The sequence below is a fragment of the Onychomys torridus genome, chromosome 3 (genome assembly GCF_903995425.1).
Source record: "Onychomys torridus chromosome 3, mOncTor1.1, whole genome shotgun sequence".
NCBI lineage: Eukaryota > Metazoa > Chordata > Mammalia > Rodentia > Cricetidae > Onychomys > Onychomys torridus.
The window spans coordinates 91449897-91477222 of NC_050445.1; the positions used below are offsets into that span (position 1 = coordinate 91449897).

Consider the following 27326-nt stretch of genomic DNA (forward strand, 5'->3'; position numbering starts at 1 on the left):
TGCAAAAATGGAGCAAGGAGTCTAAGGTGGAAAAATGATCATGCATGACAGGAACATGTCAAAGGAACAGAAGCTGAAAGTTCATAAAAGCTACATCTGGCCTGAACCAACCATGTGACCACCAAATTGTAAAGATGCATGAGATCCCATTGAAACAGACAAGTGCGTAGATTAAATAGAGAAAATAATGCACCTTCTTACAGTGGAAGACCACCTAATAGATAGATTAGGAATGGGACTTGTAGACAACCACTATGTGTCAACCATCTGTAACAACAGACTCAATCAAAACCCATTAATGAATGCAAAAACCAGTGTACAACATCTTGGAAATGGGCAGGATACGTACACAGCCTTTGAGGGTCTTTCTGCATGATACTTATTAAGTACAGAGACAAGTTACAGAATATTACAGAGATAATTATTAATTACAAAGAAACATATGACCCAAGACTAGTGGTTTAAATTAACATGACCAATACAAAGACAAATGGATATGTCGGCCCTTATATAGTGGATCAAGAAAGATACACATTTTCTTCTGTGGGCTTCTTGACCCAAATGCATGACCTACATGTGTTTATAAGAAACAGAGAAAGACAAAGTGAGGGACATCCTATGAAAGATCTCATATGTATTCTTTAGACATATTTTGGTCTGAGCTGTGGAGAACACCAAGAAAACAAGGTCTTCCAAAGATAACAGGGACAATGCACGTATTGAACTCACAGAGGCTGTGGCAGCATGCTCAGGGCCTGCATGGGTTTGGGCCTGATGGCGTTCCAGTGCTAAAAGTAGCAATGGACACAAACCTACATCCTTAACCTAGAAGTTCTTTCTTTCTTTCTTTCTTTCTTTCTTTCTTTCTTTCTTTCTTTCTTTCTTTCTTTCTTTCTTTCTTTTTGGTTAGTAGGAAGTGTATCTTTTTTTCCCTTTTTTAAAAAAATTATATTTGTGTTTTAATTTTACACATCAGCCATGGGTTCCCCTGTCCTCCCCCTCCCGCCCCCACCCCCACCTTTCCCCCATCCCCTCCCCTCCATCCCCATCTCCTCCAGGGCCAAGACTCCCCTGGGGATTCATTTAAACCTGGTGGATTCAATACAAGCAGGTCCAGTCCCCTCCTTCCAGGCTGAGCAAAGTGTCCCTGTGTAAGCTCCAGGTTCCAAACAGCCAGCTCATGCACTAAGGACAGATCCTGGACCCACAGCCTGGATGCCTCCCAAACAGTCCAAGCCACTCAACTGTCTCACTTATCCAGAGGGCCTGATCCAGTTGGGGGCTCCACAGCCTTTGGTTCACAATTCATGTGCTTCCATTCATCTGGCCTTTCGTCCCTGTGCTTTTTCCAATCCTGGGCTCAACAATTCACGCTCCCACAGTCCCTCTTCCTTCTCAACAACTGGACACATGGAGCTCCACCTGGGGCCTGGCTGAGGATCTCTGCATCCACTTCCATCAGTCACTGGATGAGAGTTCCAGCATGACCGTCAGGGTGTTTGGCCATCTGATCACCAGACTAGGTCAGATCAGGCTTTCTCTTGACCATTGCCAGCAGTCTACAGAGGATGCATCACTGTGGATTTTAGGGGACCTGTCCAGCACTCTGCCTCTTCCTGTTCTCATGTGGTCTTCATTTATCATGGTCTGTTATTCCTTGTTCTCCCTTTCTGTTCCTGATCCAGCTGGAATCTCCTGCTCCCCCAAGCCTCCCTTCCCTCAAACCTTGCCCTTCATTTCTCCCACTGTTGTCCAGGTTGTTCATATAGATCTCATCCATTTCTCTGTTATTGGGTGATCCCTGTGTCTTTCTTAGGGTCCCGTTTTCTAGGTAGCCTCCCTGGAGTTGTGTAGCAGTCTTATTTCTAATCGATAACCACTCACAAATGAAAATTTAGTTTTCACTGATAGAGTCTCTGATGGAGTGGTACAAAAACCACTCTTAAGGCCTGGCCCCACGCCCAGCAGCAGATGGCTAACACAAAACAAACTCAGTGATATTTAAAAGGTTTTTCCTTTTTATTCTTTTTTCTTACTACGTGTCTTTGCTTATATTATGGTTTCTGATTTTATGGTTTCAGGAGATTTCTGTGTGTGCCAATGTGTGTGTGTCTATATGTGTTTCTTGTGCTTTTTCTTTACCTCTTTGTTTTTCTGTTAACTTTTTCTTTGTTTTTGTTCCATTTAAATTTGTTTTTATCTTATTTTATCACTTTTTTCTTTTCCTTCCTTTTCCTTCTTTCCTTCCTTCTTCCTTCCTTCCTTTCTTCCTTCCTTCCTTCCTCCCTTTCTTTCTTAAATGCCTGTTTGGGTGGGGAGGACCTGGGAGGAGTTGAGGGAGGGAGACCCATAATCAGAATATATTATATGAAAAAAATGATCTTTTAATAATTAAAAAAATTAAAACCAAATAAAAATTTTAAATTAAAAAAAATAAAACAAAACACAGGTTTGTGAGAGCAGACTTTGAGCATTCTCACCCAAAGTAAAAATAAAGAAGATAATCATGCAAGAAACTATTTTGGTATGGAAGACAAAATTAAAGAATTATTCTAAGGTCAAGAAAACTCAAGAAATACAAAAACTGAATGACATTCAAGGCAGGTGTGTTGGTTAATTCTGTCAGTTCGGCACTTCTGGAGATGAGCTGAGGCAGGAAGAGCCACCCTACCTGTGGGAGGCACCATTCTGACTGGGGTTGGGTCCTGAACTTAAAGGGAAACTGAGTTGAGGGCAGCAGTTATCTGTTTCCCGACTGGAGGCCATGTGACTCGTGGCCGCCATGCCTTCCCCACTCTGATGCCGTGACCTTACACAGCAAGCCAAAGCAAGCGCTTCCTGAAGTTTCTTTTGGGTTATATTTTGTCAAAGCAGTAAGAAAAGTAATGAATAGCACGGGGATTTTCTCTCTGTGTAAAGAACATTGTAGAAAGTAGTAACAAAATGTGAATCAATTCTGGACGTGACAGTGCTGTGTCATTGTTCATTTCCTGGTTGAGATTACCATTTTGTATTTATGTAAGAATTTATTTTAATTCTAAAAAAAACAAAACAAAACCGTGGTGGTAGTTGGGGGAGGGCGGGGGGGGGGGGGAGAGCTTGCAAGATGGTTCAGCAGGGAGAGGTGCTTGCTACCGAGCCTAGCAATCTGTGTTCAATCCCTGAGAAACCCTGCATGGGGAAGGAGAGAACCACCTCCCGAAAGTTGTTCTCTGGCATCCACACAAGCACTATGGCACATATGTGCATGCATGCATGAACACACTCACAGACACACAAATACATATAAAAAAATACTGATGCATTTATGAGACTGAGGCTCTGTCAGTTGCATGGAGGAGGCACCGTATACCTGCTTAAGCAAAGATGAACAAATGGAACCAGCAAAGGAGGAAGTCAGTAGAGATGCTGCTATTGAGATAAAGAATGCACAGACACTTGTGCCTGTGAGCCTGAAATTACAGTAAACACACAAGGAAAACGAATAAAACAAAAAATTGTCCTCCAGTCTTTAAAGAAAAGAGAAAAAGAAGACTCCATCATGTTGATTCATAGGCCATGCTGCCCCCTTCCACTGGTCTCAGAACACATCTTTCTTATAAAAATAAACAGTGGTGATTCTTGCTCTGCAAACTAAGCAGACCGGCTGGGGAGGGAAGACCCTGCTTGGCTTTCAACCCAACCTGATTAGTAATGACAGACTGATACATGCAGAGTAGACAAAGGCAGAGGAGGAGGGGTCTGCACCAAACCCTCCAGGGCTCCAGAGTTTCTGACTACTCTCAGGTTTCCAAGTCAGAACACTCTTGAGATGAACATGTGTTTATGAATTCTGGGAACGGAGGAGCTGAGAGCACTTTTTCTACACCTACAGAATCACATTTGATGGCTTGAACAGAAAGCAGTTTCAACCACACAATTGCTACAGGGTTTTATCACCACTGGTTACAAGCCCTAACCAACAGTAGATTGAGCTCAGTCCTCCAATTTATAAAGCTTCAAAATATAACTATATCTATTTATCATCTATCTATCTATCTATCTATCTATCTATCTATCTATCATCTATCTATCACCTAACTAAAGATAGATGTAAAAATATAAAAAATCTTTATGTATTAGAGATATAGATAGATACACATACACATAAACACATGAGAGAGGGGGGAAGGAGGGAGGGAGGAATGGAGGGAGCGAGGGAGGGAGAGAATGCATAAGCAAAGCTTCAAAGTGAGCTTGGCGGGGCTCTCCACTCTGCAGCTTTCTTATGCTTTTCTCTCAGTGGATAGTTCAGCCACAGGAGGTGTTCAGAGACCTTGCCAAACACACTACATGTGGTAGTGACAGCTGGGGTAACAAGGAGGTGGCCCAATGTTGGCTGGACTACAGAAAAATGGCTTGTACCCTGTCTGGCACACCCCTGAGGCATTTCTGAGACTGGTATTGATCTTATGTGACTTTTCACTTTTACCCTTTCTTACATAACTACATCAGACTTGGGTAGAATCTGATTAAGTCTAAACTCTAGATCCCAGAGAAACGTGTTCTGGTTGTGAAGACCCTGCCTCCATCAGCTAGCCCACACTTTGGGCGCTATGAAGAGTCTTCTAAAGATTTTCAACTGCTGGAAACAACAAGAGTACTGTTCCTCTGAGAACCTTGGGAATGTTAAGGTTTGGATCTTAAATTATCTTTACCAGACAACTCAAAAAACTAGCTCAGAGGCAGAAAACTGAAACCATTGGGGAAGTTAGGGTCTCATGAGAGGACTCTAAGATATATAGAGAATTGTATTGTAGCCTCCTAATGAGAGCAAGCTTATAGCAATTCAAGGAAGAGTCAGGAGTTGACAACGCCCCGGAGGTTCGGAGGTGGAGGAATAGGGAAGACAAAACGAACAAACAAACAAACAAACAACAACAAAACAATCAGAAGCCAACACAGCACAAGGCAGGAGACTGCGGTGTCTCTGAGGCAGATGTGAGCGAGACTGGCAATGTATCCATACACACCCCAGCCAACAGAGGACACATGGTGCTTGCACACAGCAAGTGCTCCTGCCACACGTGTTGGGAGGGCATTTAATGCAAGGAGCCCAACACACCCAGCTCCAGTTTCTTCACCAGGCCTTGGCAACGCAAAGCAAGGGTTCCATTGGGGACTGTCACTCGGGCAGTCTGAGAAGAGATGGGAGCTGACAGCTCTATCCCTGAGCAGCTCGAATGTGACCCATTCAACACCATGAAAATCTGCGTGGAGGATGGCAGTTCCCTCACAGTCATGGTAACCAATGCCCTGATACCCTGCAGCTGGTGTGGCACATCACATCTACACAGATGCACGGCTTCTAGTAACATGGCCACCTCTTCTAAAGCTGCTGTGCCTGGGTGCTTGCATAGCAACTCCTCAGTACAGATAATCTTCCACTCTCTTTTACACTATCGACTGTCATTTTACAAGTTTAAGTGGATGTGTGCACACATAGTTTGGTGGCTTTTTACTTCACGACAGCATTGATTTCACTTCAACTCAATGGTTGTAAAAGGTGGTGTTGGGAGAAGAGGGCAAATCTGGTTGTGTGTGGCTGAGGACGCTGCTCTGATTTCAGAAACAGACTCCAGGCAGGGAACAATGCAGACTCACCCTGCAGAATGGATGAGGTTGCACCTCTCTGGATTTAACACTCTCAGCAGCCTCCTGAAAGAACTAAAGTTTCAAGGCAGTGAGGTTCTGCTACCAGCTTACTCACTGCCTTGGGGATGGGAGATTTAGGGTAAGAAAGCAGGACGCCTAACTCTTCTCATGAACACACACACACACACACACACACACACACACACACACACACACACCATCAAACTCATGTTTCCCGGTAAGAAACCCCGACACAGATGAAGTGAACCAGAGAACATATCTGCAGTCATGAGAATCACTGTATCATGTCAGGAGGGATTAGAACTCAGTGGAGAAGGGCACACTGTGTCAGTTGTGGTTATGTATGTGGCGGCTCTCTACCAGGATCTCCCTTCTTTATGTCTCAACACTGGGGCAATGATTAATATTTTACATACTGTCCAAAGTGGGAGTGTGACTTCCCAGAAACCATCCTGAACATTTCACACACAGATCACCCTCTGCCAAGAGAAAATCCTGCACAGCTGGAGATTTCTTATTCGCCAAACTTAAGAGCAATGAAATTCCGGGACTTGGAGAAACTGGCTGTCCCACTGATGCCTTGGCAACATGAGCTGTACTTATCTTTTTGAACAGTAATCTCAGAAAATGTATTTGCTTTCAAAAGCTATGGTAATGCATTTGAGCTCTGCTGCCCAAGCAAGCTGCTCTTAGGGGAAATCCACTACTCTAGGCTGGAAAGTCCAAAGCACAAGGTTTAACTCCAAGTTCAGAAAGCTTCTGATGGTCAAATGCCTCAATTTGTACCAATATTAATAGCATCCTTGAGACAAAATCAAGTATCCTTCTTCCAAATACATAAGTGACCAACCACATGGCTCTTATTCTCAGCCTTAACTCAGGCACTTTGTTTACTCAGGAAAATTCAACTATTTTTTTAATTAATTTTATTCCCCAGAGGACATAAAATTACCCAGAAGGAAACGACACTACACAATGCTTAACTGGTTCACGTAAAACTGAAACATTGAGAATTCTGCTCTCCATCTTCTCTGTACTTTGCGCCCCCAGGAGAAACCTGTGGTCACATGCCCATAGGTGGCGTAAACTTCACTTATGGCATAACACAAAAAGGCCCAGGAAATATAGATGCTGTGCAAAGGTGTCTGAGACAGCAAACTCCTCAGGTATTTCTGGTTTGGTGATTATGGCAATAGACATAGCCACGGAGGAGCTTCCTGTGGCATCTAGCAGGTCACCTTGGAATCTCATATTAACTTTTTCTCTAAAAGGGGATTGAACAATTGAGTTCCCAGAAATGTTCATTAAATAAGAAATCTGAATGATCCAAAAAAGCAGCACCCAAAGGGAGCTGGGTCTTTCAAATTTGGCAACAAGAGCCCACGCAATGAGGTGAGAGGCAATCGGCTTCCTCTCTGCATCCTAGAACTCTACCGTGCGCTACTCTAACTCCAAAGCACTGTACAGTGCTGCTGTGAGATCTACCAGAGACAGTCTACAAGCCTGCTACATGGGTGTGATGGGAGAGGATCCAAACATCAACTCTGACCTGCATGTCTCCAGGCAATCAAGTCGTACCACAGACCTCAGGCGAGCAGCCAGGAGGGGCGTGTGAAAGGCTGTCTAGAAGTTGCACTGTGCTATGAGCACGGAGGAAAAGAGAATGACTCTGGGGCCGACACACTCGCACCCGATACGTGCAGAGTCCCAGTTCGTCCAACCAGGGCCTGCTCATCTGTTTCTAACTAGCATACAAACCCAACAATGGTTGTCTTGCGCGGAGCTGGAACAGAGGCATAGCAAACACATGTAGGTCCCCGTGGAAAGAGCCAAATTGTGAACATGCCCCCTCCAAACCCAGCCTCTCCTTGCTGAACAAAACTTCACACCAAGGCAATCAACACCCTATCAGGTTACACACCACCACCACCACCGGCGAAGCATACTGCTGCCCAGCCATCCCCACGCCAGGCACCCCTAACCCCAGCCCCTAAACAACCCTCTGCGAGCCAGGCAAAGGTGGACGGCAGGCCCGGTCTATTCAGACACCAGCCAGTGTTCACATACCTCAATAATCCTGTCGTGAATTTGCAGGCCTCCTTCCTTGGCTGCCGGCCCACTGTCGACTATTTTGGATACAAAGATTCCTTCACTGGAGGATCCATCTTGATTGTCCTTTGGGTTAAGAAAACACAGGCATGAATGCTAGGCATGGAAGCTGGCATGAAAAAAAAAATAAAAAATAAAAAACAAACTTTGCACTCTGCGACCCCAACTTGTCAGACGTGGAGTTAAGGGTAAAAGCTGTGTGTTTCCTTTCGTTTCTGTTTTAAACTGAAACTGGCTCATTATGTATTGTAAAAATATTCCAAACTGGAGCCAAAGTCAGAGAGGACAGGAGGAGTGTGCTATCTTTGAGCGGCCATCCTCTTTCTCCGCGAGGCTTCGATTTCAGCGCATGCATTCCGTCCAAAACATGTCAACACATCACCTACCTCAACACGAGTCTGCGCCTCTTCACGCACATAAGCAGGATCACACCAGGCCCACTCGTTAGCCCGTTCTCGTTTCCATTTATTTCCCTTTGCTCCCCACTTTCTATTCCATTACCTCCTCTCTTTTCTCTGCTCCCTCCCTCGTCTTTCCATCCTTCCTGTCTCCTCTATCCTTCAGTCCTTCTTTTCTTCTCTCCCCACCCCCCCTCCTTCCTTCTTTGGTCTCTTCCCCTTCCTCCATGCCTCTTTTCTTCCCTGCTTTGGGAGCAACTAAGCCCCACTTCCCAGCACTGCCCTGTTCCCCACACTGAACAGGACACAAGCTTCGGAAGGACGGGCCATGTTCGCAGCTCCTGCCATCAGACAAGGTCATGTGATAACAACCCCTCTGATTGAGCATTCCAAAACATCTTTGCTCACAGGCACCTAAGGTAGAACCCTTAGCAATGTGAACCACTGGGTCAAATTTATACAAGAGAGAAACACTGCTGACTGGCCCTCTAGAGACAATCCTGAGATTTCACTAGACATTCTCCCCAGTTGTTACCTACACAAAGAATTGCTACAGGAGTCCCTATGTAACAATCTAATTATGAAATGAGGCACTGACAAATAAAGACGAAGGTGCTCAGCTCATTTCTCAAAGTCCCTCTTTCCCCTAACTAGAAAAGGATCCTATTGCTCGTTCTGGCCCCAGCTTGTTCATGAACTTCTTTCTACACAGCACTGCAACAAATCCTTTCCAAGTGTTTAGAAAGTTCTAGTGATTAACAGATGGGTTTTTAAATGACATGGCACATGCATGTGCTGTTTCCAAACAAAAGCATCTGATAATATACTTGATCTTACCCAAAAGGCCAATAAAACAAGATGACTTGAAAACCAAGCAGAGGACTCCAGAGAACTCGAAGCCAAAAGCACCATGCTCAATTCCTTCCCACAATGCCAGAAGATCTATTTTAATAATGCTCTCTGTGTAAGTATATAAAAATGCCATGGCCCAAAACAACTATAAGAATATAACATTTTCCTCTTCAAACAGGAAAGAGAGATGGGGATAAGGGAGTAGAGGGGAATACAGAGTGGGAGGAGAGAAAGTTAAAGAGGGAGGGGGAGGGAGATAATTCTAAAGAACACTAACTAAGGCTGAGAGAATGTACTCCACAGCTTCTTCTCCCCTCTCTATAACCCTCCCTCCCTCCCTTCCTCCCTCCCTCCCTCCCTCCCTTTTTGGCTTTACTCTCCATCTCTGTTTCTTTTCTTTCTTTCGTTTTTCTTTTTTTGGTTTTTCAAGACGGGGTTTCTTCTCTGTGTAGCTTTGGAGTCTGTCCTGGAACTCGCTCTGTAGACCAGGATGGCCTCGAACTCACAGAGATCCGCCTGGCTCTGCCTCCCGAGTGCTGGATCAAAGGCGTGTACCACCACCACCCGGCTCCATCTCTGTTTCTATGCCCCTTGCATCTCTTCATTTTTCCATGTATCTTTTTCTCTGCCTTTTATCTCTCTCTCTTTAACTTTATCTCCACACCAACCACACACACACACACACACACACACACACACACACACACACACACACACACTTGCTCTGTCTGATCCTTGGTCTCTCGCTCTTGTTATATATGCCAGAACAAAGCAAAAACACCAAGTTAACATGAGCATTAAGTGTTCTTCCATTCTCCATCCCTGCATGTCATAGACATATCTCTGAGTGCCACCCCAGTTCCATCAGTGCTTTCTTAGAAGATGGGTCAGCATTGGCATGGGTGCTGCATGAGGTTAGTTCTCTTCACCAGGCATCACTGCCTACCATCTCAGCACTCAGCTCACATTAACCCTTCACCAGCTAAAAAGCTACAAGTATCTTTTCACTCTTAGCAGCCTTATGCCTGCATCCCAATCCAGCTTCCTACATGAGCATCACAAATGCCAGCACAATGATGCATGAGGGTTTCTATTTCCCAAAGACTTATGAGGCAGCAGGCAGGCACCTGCATTGCTTAATCCTCACAATAACCACAGCAGCAAGAACTACTGTCGTCTACCCCACAAGAGGAAAGCCTGAATTCAGAAAGGCTAAATGCACACAGCTGAAAAGCATCATTAGTTCACAGAGGCTAGAAGATCTTCAAAGGCAATGAGAAAAACAGGGTCCAACATCTCATCCACATGACATTCTAATGAAGGTAGCTGAAGAGTCTCAGTGGGCAGCCAAAGGTTTATAAGCAAGCTGGATTTCCCACAGAGGAGATGCGGATACATCTCGCAAGAAAAGGGCATACCTTTGTTTACCCACTTTACCTTTCATGACCAGAGAAGAGACAGGATGGGAATTGGGCTTTGGTTTGCTTTGCAAAACACTATACTGTGTCTAAATAATTACTATAAAGGGATGTAAGAAAGTTCAAGCAAAAATCTGATAGGAACAAGCAAGACCCAACACCAGAATTAGTGTAGGACAGTGTGAAGGGTGAGGCCAGGATGCAGAAAATATAAACAAGAGGCTGGGGTGATATTTCAGCTTGGGAAGGAGCTTGCCTTACAAGCATGAGGACCCGAGTTTAATTCTCTGGAACTCCTGAAAACACACAGCGGCACACACACACACACACACACACACACACACACACACACACACAAATACATATACATAGAAAGCACAAAAATGAAATGAAAGAAAACCAGTTGGAGTCTATTTCTGAAGCCAGATTTTCCCCTTGGGTATCTGTCTTCTCTCTTAGTCTGTCTGGCTCCTCCCCAACATTCTCCAAGTCAAATCTATTTATCAAGGTGAACTAATGTACCATGGGATTTGTATTATTGTCTTGAGTCAAAGAAAACCAAGAAGGGTTGCTTTCATCCCAGAAGTATCCAGATATAAAATGCACTTGCCCAAGGCCTAGGTGACAGGACACACCTGACCAGTTCCTACTTCTTAGGGGACATGGAACTGATAAATAAGTGATGTGGTTTGGCTGACAGCACTGTATATAGCCTTGTGAGATGACAGTCCTGATGTCAGAGTCTCTGAGTGGGCTATTTCACAGCCCAAAGGAGCAGCTCACAGGAATTCCTTAAGAAACACACTCACCATTTACACTGCTTTCAACTTCAAGGCCTGATCATGTATTTGCCTGGTTGCTCAGCTCTGATTGACTGGAAGCTTACTATGTAGACCAGGCTGGCCTCAAACTCAGAGATCCATCTGACTCTGTTTCCCAAGTGCTGGGATTAAAGACATGTGCCACTGTGCCTGGAATTCAGCTCAGCTTTTCCTGAGCCTTTTCAGAGATCTGCCAGACCCCCCAGTGAAGTTCAGACTACATTTAGATTTTGATAAATTTTTTCTGCTAATCAGGAAATGTACAATCAACACTACAGTAAACACATCCATGTGGAATGAAACTTCCCTCTGGTTTCTGCTATTTGGGATGTGTGGTTTATATTTGTGTGCACTTACGTGTTAAGAGTGTGTGTGTGTGTGTGTGTGTGTGTGTGTGTGTGTGTGTGTGTGTATACAAGGCCAGAGGAGGTCATTGGTTGTCTTCCTCTATTGCTTTCCACATTTTAAAAACATGGTTACATTTTTATTTTATATGGATGTGAACGTGGAGGTCAGGGGACCACTTGTGGGACTCAGGTCTCTCCATCATGTGAGTCCTAGGGACCAAACTCAGGTCACCAGGCTCAGCAGCAAACACCTTTACTCGTTAGACTAGCTCATCAGCAGCTCCAAATCTCATTTTCTTTTCTGTCTAATTTTTTTTTTTTGAGACAGTCTCTCACTGAACCTGAGCTTGTCATTTCAGCCAAGCTGTTTGTCCTGGACAGACAGAACCTGGAATCCCTGTCTCTCTCCATCTTCCAGCGTTATGGCTACAACCTCTGACTTTTTATGTGGATGCTGGGGGTTGAACCCCAGTCTTCATGCTCACACAGCAAGTGCTTTAGCTGATCAGCCATCTACTCAGGTCCCCATGCATATCATTAATTCAAGACCAAATCAATAGAGAACTCTTAGGGAGGCTACAAAATCAGGTTGGGCTTGCTTTTAAATCAACTTTTTAAAAGGAAAATGGAATCTCTCTCTCTCTCTCTCTCTCTCTCTCTCTCTCTCTCTCTCTCTCTCAAAAGCAGACACCGTCTTCCCAGGAAGGAGGCATGACCCTTCATCCTTCCCAGGGTGAGCCTGCCAAAGAGCCTCCCGGACCCAGCATACTGGGTTTCTCAGCAATCACCACCCATAGAAGCACCTCTCCATACCAAGATTTTGTAAACACTGGGCTTTGATGTGGTTCCACCTGGGGCAGGGAAAAGGTCTTCCTAATTCAGGCTCTGTCTACTGTGAAGCTTCTGAAACATCTAGTAAGCTAAGTGGATCTTAGTTTACAGAGGTTGTTTTAAAACTGACAGCAGAAGGTGGGCAGAGGAGGGACCCTCATCAAAAATGCAATTAAAGGGAATCCCATCTATTCTCCGTGCTCAGTAGCTTACATGCTTTCTTACTGTTTTTGTCTTTTCCTTTAGGGTACTGTTCATGCTGGCCAAGGGCTCTAGCACTGACCAATACCCCAACCCCCTCGCCCCTCACCCTTACAAGTAGGTCTTTTATAAATTGGCACATTCTCAAGACCCTCTTTGTTGCTAGCCGAGGTCAAACACTTACATACTGAGGCTCGGCTGTCAGAGACTAGATCAGAACAACCTGAGGACACACAGCCTGGGGTCATCATCATCTACAAGAGGAAAAAACGTAAAAGCACCAGCCTCAGGCGCTCTACCCTCCAGTTTGGTAAGATTTCCACAAAGATGATGGGAATCTATGAGCTCATTCCTCTGGTTGGGTAAAGTGGGAAGGTCTGCGGCCCCCACCCAACATTTAAAATGTTGTCTCAGACAGATGACGTTCATCATTTTATCTACTACATATCGTTTATGACAAAGCTGTCAGTTTTTAAAAACAAAGCTTTGTTTTTGAAACTGTGGTTTTGGCTAAAAGCTACAGGAATTCCACCATAAATCTCATGTCACTCCCCTTGAGTGAAAACACGGTGCAGTAAGTCACTGCCCACATTATTTCAGACTCCAGATCCAGCACTGACTGCAGCCCCTTTTGATCACGTCTCTGCATATCCCTCAACTCTAATCATTTGATTATGTCTAGTTGCCCCAAATCCCACCCCTGGCCCTCCTCTAGGTCTTGTAAGCGCTGCCAAATCCACTGTTTGCTAGCTTAGTGATCTTCGAATAGTTTCAAAAATGTGTGTGTGTGTGTGTGTGTGTGTGTGTGTGTGTGTGTGTGTGTGTGTGCATGTGTGTGGAGATAAAAAATAGATCGTGAACCGGGGCACATTGGCGCATAAGTAGAAAACCAGCACTCAGGAGGTTGGGGCAAGAAGATCACATGATCTAGGCTAGAGTGGACTCACAGCAAGAACCTGCCTATAAAGCTAAATGTTCCTTTGATTGATCAAAGTTCCATCCATCTTTCAAAACTCAGTCCAGTGGTCCTTCTCTAGAACTCTTCCCCCTTCAGGGCATCTCTGGTGGCAGTCCTCTCCTACCACATCAGTCTCTCCATGGAGATGTGAGCTCTAGGAGGGCTGGGCTCGTGGATTATTATCCATCTCTATAGAGCTGGCCCCTTCTTCTGCTTTGTTATTCAGCAGACCATCCTCTCTAGGCTTTCCTGACAACCATTATGAGTGACGACCTCTGCTTCTGCCCTTCTGGTCCCTTTACCATCACACTTTTCCCAGTCTACAGCTCACACACTGACTTGTTTTGTGCCCGACAAAACCTCCGCCCAGCAATCACACTCTGTGACTACAGAGCTCTAATCTCCTTGGCCTCTACTGGACTTACCCATCCCTAGCAAATAACTGTGTTTACTATGCATTTGTTGAATGAGCAAACCTTGTTTTCTTGAGCTATTTTTAGCTGGTAAAAAAGGAAATGGTCAGTGCTAGAAGAGAAAAATCGACAGCAGACACTCAGCTAATTCTCCTTGAATGATAAGAGCCTGAAAAACATCCCTTGCTATTCCTCAGAACTCCTCCTGCAGACATTTTCTTCAAAGCTAGGTTGACAGAGGGGAATTTAGTCTCTTTTCTTTAGAGGAGGGACTGTTGAGGGATGGGGTGGCCAAAGAGCTGCCCTGATAAGAAAAGGGGACGGGATGGAACCTAGTCCATGGGTCATGCCAAGGTAGCAGAACAGAGTTCAAGGTGTTATTTCCACATGGGGAGCCCACGATCCAGCTCAGTTGGGAGGTAACTGGTCACCCATTTCTAACTACATCCATGGCACACAACTTCACTCAGCCTTCCTGCTACACAGTCAGTGAGGCAACCCAAAAGGCCAGCAGTTTGAAAGAGAGGTACCTACCTCTCGGCTAATGCTGTCAAACAAGAGTGAGAAACATCAGGCTCATGAGACTGATGAACAAGAACAGCCCCGAGTGTGAAACATCAGACATGGGGATTTAGCTCAGTGGTAGAGTGCTTGCCTAGCAAACACAAGGCCCTGGGTTCAATCCTCAGCTCAAAAGAAAGAAAGAAAGAAGGAAGGAAGGAAGGAAGGAAGGAAGGAAGGAAGGAAAGAAAGAAAGAAAGAAAGAAAGAAAGCAAGCAAGCAAGCAGAATAATACTAGTGAGTGTCCAGTCTCACCCCCCAGACCTCAACCTCTCTTCCAGCCACCATAGAGAAAGGGAAAAGACAGTCTAGCAATTCACATACCACACAGGGCCTGCCGCCAATAATATTGAATCCCAGGGAGCCAGAGTCCCGATGCAAGACAAGAGTCAGGCTTTTGGTCTCTTCACCCTGCAAGACAACAAATTAGTTGAAATGTTGATTTACAAACAGGAAATTGAGGGTAGGCTCCCCCCCCCCCCCCCCCCGTATACCAGGAAACTTGGGACTACTGAGCTATCTGCTTTATAAACCTTTATTTCTTGAGAAGTTCAGCCAAGGAAAATTCTAGAACCCAATCTGAAATTCAGCCCTGCTTTTAAGACCTTGCAGACATGCCTGGATACTGTCTCAGCCTGGGATGACCACAGAAGAATGCTGGAGGTGTCTGGATAGGCCCCCAAGCATTCATTATCAATGATTCCTTCATCTATGATGCAGTCTTCTTTTGAGTGGCCCGCTGGATGCTGGCTGTCTAGACGGCCACTCTCTTGTTTGTTTCTCTATGCCTCTCAAGTACAGCATTCATGTCATGTCACCAGAGGGTCAAATGGCAATCCTCTCAGAAATGTGAGCACATGCAATAGCCTGTCAATAGCCATCTTTGTTTGGGAGACTCCGGGAGAGGATGCGTGGAGGAAATTGTCAGATACAAAATGTGGCGTGAAAAGAGAAAACCCCGGGTCAAGCTACAAAGGGGAGGGCTCATTTCCAGAGTCATTACTGTCTGATGTACATGAAATGTAGAACCATTCAGCACAAAACATGCTGAGGCAGAGCTGGACATCACAACACCTTTAAATCCAACAAGCTAAAGTCACCTAGGACAGGACACACAGCGGTCCAAAGGGGCAGAGATGCCAGGCACCTCAGCTAACGCTCTCACGTGATAGAAAAGTAAAAATAGATGCAATCTCATGCACAAACTGTTACTCCTTGTTCTGTGACATACACATTAAGCTCACTAACACAGTTTGAAATTTTTTCTCGTCAGACAGTTTACAGCTTTCTGTGTTGGACACTGGAAGTTCACTAAATCCATTTCTTCCGGTGCTCTCTTAGAAGGGTGAAAAGTTAGAAATACATGGTACTTTGGACAAGTTATCTTACATGGCTTACATGCCTGGCTTTCATAACAATCAGTGATGGAAACTGTACAGTTACACACTAATCCAAGGCAGATGGTTGTGCTTTGACAACCTCAAATAGTGTACAAAGAAGAATGCATGATCAAATGAACACAGTTTATTTTCAAATCTACTATGTGAGAATCATGGAGAGAGAAGGAAGGGAGGGCTCAAGGGATGGTGGAAACTTGGAAGAGAAGGGGAGGAGGGGGAGAGAAGGGGGAAGGATGGACGAAGAGAAAGGGGAAGGAGAGGGGCAAAAAGCAAAGCATTTTATTAGGCTGCATTTCCAATGATAACAGCTAATATTTTCAGCTTTTGCTATGTGCCAGAAACTATACTCAAAGTGAAATGCTTTATTTCATTGACTAATCCACACAGTTTTATAAATGTATTACCATCTTCTCAATACTGGTGGAAGACTGCCCAAAGTTGTTAACTATCAATGAGCTAACACTAAGTTGAGCTTGTATTTAGATGGACATCCTTCAATTCTATCTATCTTTCACATTTCTTTATTTCACTGTAGCATGTAGAAGACAATCCTACGCAAGTCTGCAAAATCTATACCCCGTCCCATATGATTCAACTGCTAAAGTTCCAGGAAAAGAATTCATTGTAGGAAGGCTTGCCCAGGAGACAGAAACAGAACAAAATCCTGTCTGAATTGAACCATGTATCTCCAAAGGATGCTATCTGAGGTATCCAGAGACATGGCCTTGGGTATCTTTTGAGTGATTAAGAAAGCCATGCCAGAAATACAGTATTCCTGAGCCCAACAGCAGCTTGCAAAGAACCGTTCCCAATGATCAAGTTGCCCTACACTTCCTTGCCAGAGGCAATCCAAGGGAAGTAAGAAGGATGCTTTACAATCACCTTGAACTAGTCCGCTGCCCAGACTGGATTCAGATGGCAGTTCATCTCCTAGGGCTGAGTCACAGCAGTAATCTAATGTGCTGAAGATTCACCAGGGATGCTGAGCTGGCTAAGATGGACTTCAGTACGAGCTGAATTCTTTCATTTCTCCAGCCAATTACTAAAGGCCATTCTCTGTTCTTTTCCCAAGAGCTTCATTCTGCTTTTCCTTTACTATTGCCTTCTCCGACAACCTTCCCTCCCTCAGTCTACAGATGAAATACGAATTGTGGTTTTCAACACCAGATGCCACACAATACGTTGGATATACTAACATTCATCTCTGAGAAAATTTGCTCCTGGGCTCAAAACACTTCAGAATAGAGTTGTGGAAATGGTTCCCATTCAATTATATTTCACCAACTACAGAGAAGTATGCATGGGAGAAGTGCAAGGACTCTCAACCATGCTGCCCTCCTGATACTTCATACTTTGTTACAGTGACATCTTTCATTCAAAGGAATATTTGAGCAGTACTAGATCATTTGGGAGTTTATCACAAGCCATGCTATGCAATTTTCTTCAAAATTCAATGTGGGGGATCAGACATGGGAAAGAGTCCTACTTATGTGAACAGCTGGATGACGCATCCACCTCTCAACATAGGCAACCCATTAGCACATTACACCTGTAGAAACAGGCTCAGGAGCAATCGCACACAGGCTCAAGGTTAAAGAGAAGTAACGTGGGAGCCTGAACACTAGAACTGAGGTCTGTGAAACTCCAGCACCCATGTTCTCAGCACGATGATGTTTGCACCCTAAATCCATGTGCACCAGCTATGTCAATCTGACACCTGAGGGCTCCATACCTCCCAGGATAGCTACAATGTGGCCCCACATAGTTGCACAGGACAATGCCATATAGCAAGGTCAAAAGGTTGGACACCCCTGGGTTCTATGACATGGCACATGTAAAATTAAATGGATTTTATAATAGTAACTATGACAATTGAGAATGTTTTTCATAGCTTGGTAAATCCATAGAGTACTATGCCCCTGACACCAAGAGCACCATAGATAAGATCTTCCACTTATGAGTCATGACTTGACGTCATTTTCCTGATCCACAGAAAAGGGCTAACAGTTTCTTCTCATACCACAGGTACCATGACAACGGGTGATGCAGGTAATAGCTCACAAGGATACATATATGCCGAAGTATACTGGTCAATATTAAGTGCTCAAGACACAACCAAGGCTGAATGTTGAGATGGACCAGGCTCAGCACTGAAGCTAGGATGTTCTTTACCCTATCTGTCACTCTGCCACCAAATCCATTCAGTGGAGAATAGCTTAGTCAATACTGAGGTAAGCTTGGAGAATTGGCACCTAAAATAAAAGGAATTTTAAAAAGATGCTATTTTTCTGGCATCTCTCTCTCTCTCTTTTCCAAGACTGGAAAAAATAATTCTAGAATACTAATGGAAGAAATGCCAGGCAGACACATTTAGCGCTGGAGGGGGCAGGTGTGATGAGAGAAATCGGGCAGGCAGCTCAGACTCTGAGCAGAGCATAGACTAATCTGGCAGAAAACAAGGTTGCTGTGGATGATTGATTGATAGCTAAAGTGCTGATTGGCCAGTAGCAAGGCAGGAAGTATAGGCGGGACGAGGAGAGAGGAGAATTCTGGGAAGTGGAAGGCTGAGGCAGAAAGAGAAGCTTCCAGCCACCACCAAGAGTAGCAAGATGTAAGACACCAGTAAGCCACGAGCCAGGTGGCAAGGTATAGATTTATAGAAATGGGTTAATTTAAGATATAAGAACTAGATAGCAAGAAGCCTGCCACGGCCAAAGAGTTTATAAGTAACATAAGCTTCTGAGTGATTATTTTATAAGTGGGCTGCGGGACTGGGGGGAGGAGGGGCTTGGTGGGACCCGGAGAGAAACTTTTCAGTTACACAAGGTAGGTTGTGGGTCAGCTGAATGACAATTGGACACAAGGCATGGCCAGGCAGAGGGGGAGATGGGGGCCGGGGAGCAAAGGGGATGGAAAGCAGATGCCACTCACACCAGCACAAACCCAGGAACTGTGAGCTTGGCTATGGACTGTGGAGGCAGAGGAGAGAGGAAGGCAGGGGCTTTAGGGATGGCTGCACACTCTGGACAGCACCAAGGTCCACCATATCACGAGTCTTAAGGTTGAGAAGTACACAAGAGAAGGAAAATGGCAGCAAGTAAAAGGGAAGAGAACCCTGCTCAAGAGCGTTGCCTTCAGTTGCTTGTGCTCATGTCTGTTCTCATGTCTCCTCCCTTGGAGGAATTCCCAGAACCCAACAGGCAGAGGAGCACTCCCACTACAGTCATTAGGGAGCCCAGTGACATCACTGTTTCTTGTAGCTTGACAGACAGTTCTAACACACCACTGACATGTTACTGCCATCCTAGAACTCTATCCAAGGAGGTAGACAGGTCCTTAGCATGATGTAGGTCTCCTTGGGAAAGCCTTACATCTTTAGGACAGAGAAAGGGCACAGATTAATAAACCTTAGAGAAGGGGCTGTGGCTATCAGACTCAAGGGCATGAAACACTCAAATAGTCCAGGCCAGCAGGTCATAAGAAATAGAAATAAGAAATCACCCAGTAACATAAAGATGATTTCACTTAAAATACACATTGCTACCCTCTTCCAATATGGACCTATTGGAACATCTGGAATCACAGCTGCTCAGCTTTTCACTCCAGCTATTTAAGAATCTGGGGAGGGGAGGAAACTTCATGGTGGAAGTTACACATGACATACACTGCTGTGAACCTCTTAGTGATGTTTTTCACCCAGTGACTTTTCACTTAAAATCAGGCCACATATATGAGTGGTCCCATGGTATGTCCTAGCATCACCCGAGTATAAATAGACCTTCTGATGTTTTCATGTGACAGAACTGCCTAACACATTTCTCAGATCATCTCTTCGTTAAGTGACGTGTTGCTCTACTTTGATTGTCTGAGAGACACTCTCCTAAGGGCCACTCTTCAGTACTGAAGAGTGTGACCTGCCCTCAAGGGACAAAGTCCCTATGCACTTCAGTCAGATTCTGTCACACTTCTCTGGCTTCAGAAGCTTGGACACCAGCCATCATGAATCAGTACAGCTCTCCTATCCATCCCTGCTGCTGCCACTGTGAACTCTTTCTAAAACTCCTTTTTGCCAAGTGATGGCTGTTTCTGGCTCAGCGCAGTTGTGGCCCCGTGGAATGGAGTTTGCTGAACTGGAAAGCTGCCCAGTGAGTATAGGGGAAATGGAACTGACTGACTGACCACTAGGCTGCCTGGGGTGACAGGACACCTCCTGGCTTCAGATTAGCAATGTTCCTTGAGGTTCACACAGCTGGGTAACAGACCCATCTGTTGACTAGTGACATGAAAGTGCTGTCTGTATATTTGGCTGTCGCCAAGCAAAGAATGTGCAGAGTTGGGGGTTGGAGGGACCAGGAGACAGAGCTGTCTGCCAGAAGTTCTGGGAGGAAGGGCTGAGCATGTCTTCACTCCCTGCACTTGGAGTCTTTGTCCTCTTTGTAGTTCAGACTTTGCCATTCTCAATGAAGCAGCATAGACTACACCCTTCCTTGTGATTCAAATTCCAGTTGAAAGAAAGGGTTCTTGAAGAAAGAACAGAAGGGGACACTGTGTGAGCCTAAGGCAGAGGGGGGAGGGACCACGGACATGATACTTGAATATAAGTTTCAGTTGGATAAGGCGGCATGGGAGCAAGAGCAGGAGGTGTGGCTTACCAAGACAGGTGTAGAGAGAACAGAGAGAGAGATGAGGGGCCCAGGAAGACTGGTATATGGGACCAAAGAACAACTTTTGCGGAGGTTTAAGTTCTGTAGAAACACACACACACACACACACACACACACACACACACACACACACACACACACACATCTGCAAGCCAAGCAGCATGTGTTTGCAAAATAAAGGAACAGAGGCAGAGTTCTCACTTCTGCCCTACTCAAAAGTTTGCCACATTATTTAAACAAACTGCAAAATCCCTGAGCGTTTAATTTTGTATTTCCACAAGCTAAGTTTCAAATCCATATCTCTAATTTTTGCCACTGACTCATTTGTTTTCCCAGCGACTATTCACAAGCAATGATTCATGGAAATAACCAAATGCAATGTAAACCACCACCACCATCATAACCTCAAGTGCGACATCCTTAATGTGTCCATTGAGAGTGTGTTATGCTGTGAATGTTTGTTTGCCCTCAATATTCAGACGTCAGGTGGTGGGGAGAGGGCTCAGTCAGTAAAGTGCTTGCCTTGCAAGCAAAATGATGGTTACAAGGGCTAGTGGTGCCCACTTGTAATCCCAGAGCTGGAGATGTGGAAACTGGCAGATCCCTGGGGTCCTCTGGCCATCCAGTCTACCATACATACTAAGTTCCACACCACTCAAAGACCTTGCCTCAAAAAACAAAATGGACACACCCGAGGAATAATACTGAACATTGTTCTCTGCCCTGTACTTCCCCTCTACACACGTAGATGTATATGTATAAACACATACATTTTGTTGAAATCCTAAGTCTCTATATCAATGGAAGAGGGGAGACATGTTGAAATGTGATTAGGAATCAGTGCCCTCATCAGAGGCCCCAGAGGGTCTTGCCTCTTCTATAAAGGCAGAGAAAGAAAGAGAAAAAGATTGTGAACCAAGGCTGCTCCAGGCCCTCATCTGACACGGAATGTGCCGCAATCGTTTTCTTGGGCTTTTCAGACTCCAGAGGCTGAGACAGCAATTTCTACGGTTTATAAACTACCTAATTTATGACATTTTTGTTATAGCAATTCAAATGGACTAAGACATGGTGGTTAAGAGTTTGTGAAATTTTGTTTTTAACTGGGCTTCATTATGCAGCATAGGACAAGCCTTGAAAGCAATCCTCCTGCCTTAGGCTCCTGAGTACAATGGTAAGAGGTTGTTTTTTTTTGTTTGTTTGTTTTGTTTTGTTTTTTTAATTTAAACATCCAAAGATCCATCCCAAAGTATTTCTTTGCCAAATTAGAGAGAGAAAAGTCTACTTCGCTCAGCAGCTATAAGACCATTATGTTCTTGTTTATAGAAACTGGGAGTTCCTCTCAGAGTTCCTAAACATCAGGGGAAAAGACACATGTCGTCCTTTAGATCATAGTCTAAGGTCTGATAGCCATCTCACACTAGCTCTGCTCTGTCTAGCTCTAGCTCTTTCATCCAACTCCCCCTCTCAATCTGGTCCTCAGGCTGTCAGCCTCAGTTCCTCTCTTCATTGTTCTGCAGAGGAGCTGTGGCCACCTCTGGTAGCAAGAACAAACAAACAACAACAACAAAAAGCCAGCTGCTAGCACACAGGGTAAACTGTCTGCCAAGGACACATCTTGGTACACTCATCCCCTGTTCCCAAGGCTGTGGTTGCTGCAGGCCATGCTCACACCAAGGTTACACACTGCCTTCACCCTGTTACATACCAGTAATTATACATGTGGCATGGTGAGAAAGACAGCCACCCAAACCCACCTGTTAGTTATTTTCTTTACAAGAGTAATCATTATGTGACACCAATCCCATTCTTATTAGAACTAGCTTATTAGGGCACCTTTACTGGAGGCAGGGGGAGAGTGGTGGCCTGACAGATACAAAGCTTGTATAGGCAAAGAGTGAGAGTTAGGAGTGTTTTCAATTCATACATAGATGTCTGACCGTTCCCTTGAGCTAATGATGCTCAGTTTTGCCTTTGTACCAATCAACATCCACCACAGTACCTGGTACTCAGGATACAAGGATGTGAGGAACTGACCAAAGGAATATATTGGGAAGAATTTCATGCACTTCCCACCATGAACCCCTCTTAAAGTAACTTGGATAAAATGAGAGAAATGAAGTACTAACCCATCCTGGACAGTATCTTTGTATTTCCTTTCATTTATTGTGCCTGAGTGTCTTGGATAGCCAAGCTCTGGTTTTGCTTTGGACTTCCCATGCATAGCACAGGATCTGGGAACATGGAAATTCCTGCAAGGGAGAAATCCAGGGGTTGGAAGCCAAGAAAACCACCAGAAGGAGCCAGGCGGAACATATTGGGCAAGGTGCTGAACAGTCTGGACTCTGATCCGCCCACAGTAGGGAGTGGCCAGGTCTCCATGAGGATGAACTAGAAGATGCACCTATACTCCATCCTACATGGTACTAGGCACAGATAATAACAGTCCTTCCAAAGCCTGTAGGAGATTTCAGGAAGAGTATTGCTCAGGATGATAAACTATTCTTATTTTTTAATTTGCTAAATTTTAATTAAAATATAATTACATCCAATCTCTCCTTTGGCCTCCTTCTCCCTCTCAAATGCATGGCCTCCTTTTTTGCAACTATTATTGTTTGGTTTTTTTGTTTGTTTGTTTGTTTGTTTTTTTTTTGTGTGTGTGTAAATATATAAATACGACCTGCTTAGGATTGCATATATGTATGTGATTTCAGGAGCAACTAATTGATATTGGATAAAGCATTCTTATTTTGAAAAAAGTGCATGAGAATGAGTTAGGAAACACTAGGTTTAAACTTGGCTTTGCCCTTAGAATCCCATTTCTAGTTTTAAACCATGCTGATTTAGAATGTTTCTGTTTGGGGGAAGCATTTTTTGTTTATTTGTTGTTGTTTTTGTTTTTCATTTTGTTTTGTATATGCTCATGTGTGTACCTGTTCCTGTGTGTGGCACATATATGTAAGTATGTACTCATGTATGTGGAGGCAGATGTCAATGTCCAGTGTCTTACTTTCTCCACCACACACACACACACACACACACACACACACACACACACTTGGGGGGGGGGGGGGGGGGAGGAGGCTCTCACTTAATCTGGAGCTCATCAATTCAACTAGGCTGGCGATCAAGCAATAGGGATTCTCTAGTCTCTGCCTCTGTCATGCTGGCGTTATAGGTGTACACTGCAGTCAGTGTTCACCTTTTATGTGAGTGCTGGGGATTCAAGCTCTGGTCCTCACACTTACACTGCAAACACTTTACCAGCCAAGCTATCTCCCCAGTTCCTGGCTTAAAATGTTTTATATTCTCTCCATTAAAAAAAGAGAAGGACAGCAGGAGAATTCTAATTAATGAAGGTGATGCCTCAAGACATTAACACATGTCTGTGCACATGGCACCCTAAGGTGTCAGCAACCAGTGAAAACTGCTGGATGCTTTTCTTCCCTTTTCAGTATTCTGGGTTCCAGTACAGTGAGAACTACCTGACACAAAGATTCTCATTTATCAAATACTTACCCAGAGAGGCAAGTATCACCTCGGAACACTAAAGGATCCACTCATACATAAATCTCAGGAGGATATCCAAACCCAACTGTCCAGTTATACATACTGATTCCAGGATAGCTAATATATCTGTAAACCAAATCCTCACCTTCTTTATAAATCACTGAAACAGAATACAACTGTCAGCTCACATTTCTTTCAGCTAAAAGAGGCTGTTTGCTAAATACACTAAGGAATGGCTATTTTCTAACACTTGTTAGAAATAAAGAACACTCAACGGCCAACACTGTATAGATTCATTTCAAAGCCTTCACACATCTGTAATACTTTCTGATACAATTATTTGTTAAATTAACTTATCTCCACTTCTAAATGGCCAAAGCAGTTTCAGGGATTTGGAGCTTTATACAACTAGATCTGGGTGGATCTCATAGAAGAAAAATGATGTCTCCCAAAAACCTGGAAACAATTTGAGGGGTGGATGACATAGGAAAACATATTGTTTGTAAAACAAGTCCATTCCTAATGAGCAACCTGAAAGGATTTTATGGCTGATAAGAGTGCACATCGAGAACTTATGAGGCACCCAGCAAGGAGGACTCTAACAGGGAGGAGACACCCTCAACCAGACAGACCCTTCTAATTATAGAGGTATAACTACATTCCATGAACAAGGCAGAGCTTTAGGACACCAGATATCATCTAGAAGATCAGAGAAGCCTAGCTTCTGAATGTGGGGATACTGGACCAAGATAGAAAGGAAAGGGAGTAAGTTATTTACCAAGAAACAAACCTAAGTAGACAGAAAGGCCCAGGGCAAGAGGAGAAAGGTAAGAAATGAACAGGTTCCCCAGTGAAGCAACTGGAACCATCATTTCAGGCAGAGAAAAAGTAAAGGCCCAGGGGTAGTTAGTTAGGAACTTGGAGGCTTACCCACAGAGTCCTCAGAAATCAGTGAAGTGGACACAAGAGAAAGGAGGAAGCAGACACAAGGGAAAGGAGGAAGCAGACACAAGAGAAAGGAGGAAGTGGACACAAGAGAAAGGAAGAAGTGGACACAAGAGAAAGGAGGAAGCGGACACAAGGGAAAGGAAGACTCTTCCAACTGGTGGAAGCAGTTGGATGCAGTTTGCTGGACCATTTGCCTCCTCCCACCCAAGGCAAAGACAGCACAGTGGAGAGTGAGAGGAGATTTGCATTTGTAAGAAGTCATTGCCAGTGCTAGGTAAGGAATGGTGTGAAAGGAAAGGGTAAAAAGAGGGACTTCCAGTCCAGGCAGATGACTTTGGGATGGCAGTGGTTGAAAGAAAGGCCAGTCTTGATCCTCACTGTGGAGTAGCTGCAGGTAGATTTGACTGTCACAGCCTAGGGAATGCTGCTCTCCTGTGTGTGTTGATGCCAGGGCATGTGACTACACACGCTCCACCACTAGTATCATAGGCACAAGGTGAATCAGCCAGTGCAAACAGCTGTGCTGAGGTTGAGAACGTCTGACTGAGGTGGAAGAGACTGTCCGGATGACCTAGAGAAGAGTGAATAATAGTTAGGTGCAAGGTGGGTTCTAAAGGTAAGAGCCACAGAATTCCATGACTGACCAGACACCAGGAGTCAAAGGGCAGAGGCACAAGGATAAGCCTCAAGTTTCTCAATGACTCTACAGTTTTACCAAGAGCTTCTCCTTTGCCAGAGAGCAAAACCCAACTTGCTCTAGAATGCTTTTGCTCTGACAGATAGGTAGGTAGATCAGGGTGGGAAACTCAGGGTGGGTGCATATAAGGATTCTGACCTTAATTATGTCATCAGCCTGGGACGGCCCAGATTAAAAAGAGGGCGGGCTCTCTGTGTGTCTCCCTTTGTCCCTTTCTGCTCTCTTCCCTGAGCTAGGTCTCTCTGTTTCTCTGGTCCTCTCTCCCTTTCTCTCTCTCTCTCTCTCTCTCTCTCTCTCTCTCTCTCTCCCTCCCTCCCTCCCCACTCCTCCCCCCTCTCCCTCCCTCTCCTTCTCTTCCTCTTTCTCTTCCCCTCTCTCCCAATAAAGCTCTAAAAAGGTAACTATGGCTCATGACTCCAGCACTCTTGCTCCGTCGGTATGGCCGCCACGGGCAGCAGCCAGCCACAGCAGCACCATCTAACCAACAGTGCACATCTCTTTAACTGAAGTATGGAACCCATTGCAGGCCTACTACCAAGAGATGTGGCCTCAGGCAAGTCAGAGGTATCTTCTTAGACCACTGCTGTTGATGTCAGTTTTAAAATATTGTCCTCGTCTTAAAATGTTTAGACAATGATCTGAAGGGTAGAAATTAATTCATCCGGCATTTATGAGGCTCTAGACTCCATTACCAACACTGTACAGAGGGAAAAAATTCATAAAATAGGACTGAAGATGTAGCTCAGTCTAAGACTAAGGATGTACTACCTCAGTACTAAGTATGAGGTAGTATACTTGCTTAGCATGTACAAGGCTGCGGGTTCCTGAGACTGTTCAGTGGGTGAGACCATGAGATATGGGTAGTACCACATTCTCCAAGGATTCCCAGCACACTGAGGTCTGAAAAAAACACTAATAACACTTTAACCAGAGCAAACTACATGGGACAGTCTGGCCAAACCCAGGGTGCTCAGGTGTTGTCAAACACAGAATCTCAAGACAAGATGAAGAACACCAGATCATTGATGAAGCAAGTTTTATTGCATGCTCCAGTTTACAACGGAGAAACAAACACTGGGATTTAGAAAAATATGAAATAAAAATTTTGTATCTGAGAGTTTCCAGGCAACCTAAATCCTTCTGCCTCTGGTAAAGAGTAAACAGAACCTAAGATGGACAGAAAGTTGGCCCAATGAAATACACAAGTTCTTAAACAGCTCCCAGTGGGAGGATTATAGCTGCCACAGGGACTGCTGACCCTCTCCACAAAGGCCATGGAGGGTTAGCTTGGGGACAGATGAACAAGCTCCCCTAAGACTTCAGCTGAGGCTGGCTAAGGGCTGAAGCCAGAGAAGACAGCTAGGGCAGTTTTTGGATCAGGGCCCCCTTGGCTGTCCCCAGGCCTGGCACAGAGTTTCGTGTAAGTCCTGAGCAGGGCTCCAACTCCAGGACAGAGCTTTCTGTCACTTGAAATCAACATCGTGTCCCTAAGCATAACACCCTTGATTCTTTGCCCCACTTACCCAACAGAGCTCCAAAACAC

The 27326-nt window shown here is 44.7% G+C and overlaps 1 protein-coding gene across 1 annotated transcript in view; it reads right to left on the reverse strand.

Moving 5' to 3' along the window:
* Pdzrn3 (PDZ domain containing ring finger 3) overlaps positions 1 to 27326 on the reverse strand; it is a 235285-nt gene that overhangs the window by 204612 nt on the left and 3347 nt on the right. The window contains exons 2-3 of the mRNA XM_036181782.1: positions 14889 to 14975; positions 7723 to 7830 (exon numbers count right to left, since the gene is read on the reverse strand). Of these exons, the coding sequence (XP_036037675.1) occupies positions 7723 to 7830; positions 14889 to 14975 (195 nt within the window). The remainder of the gene's footprint in view (positions 1 to 7722; positions 7831 to 14888; positions 14976 to 27326) is intronic.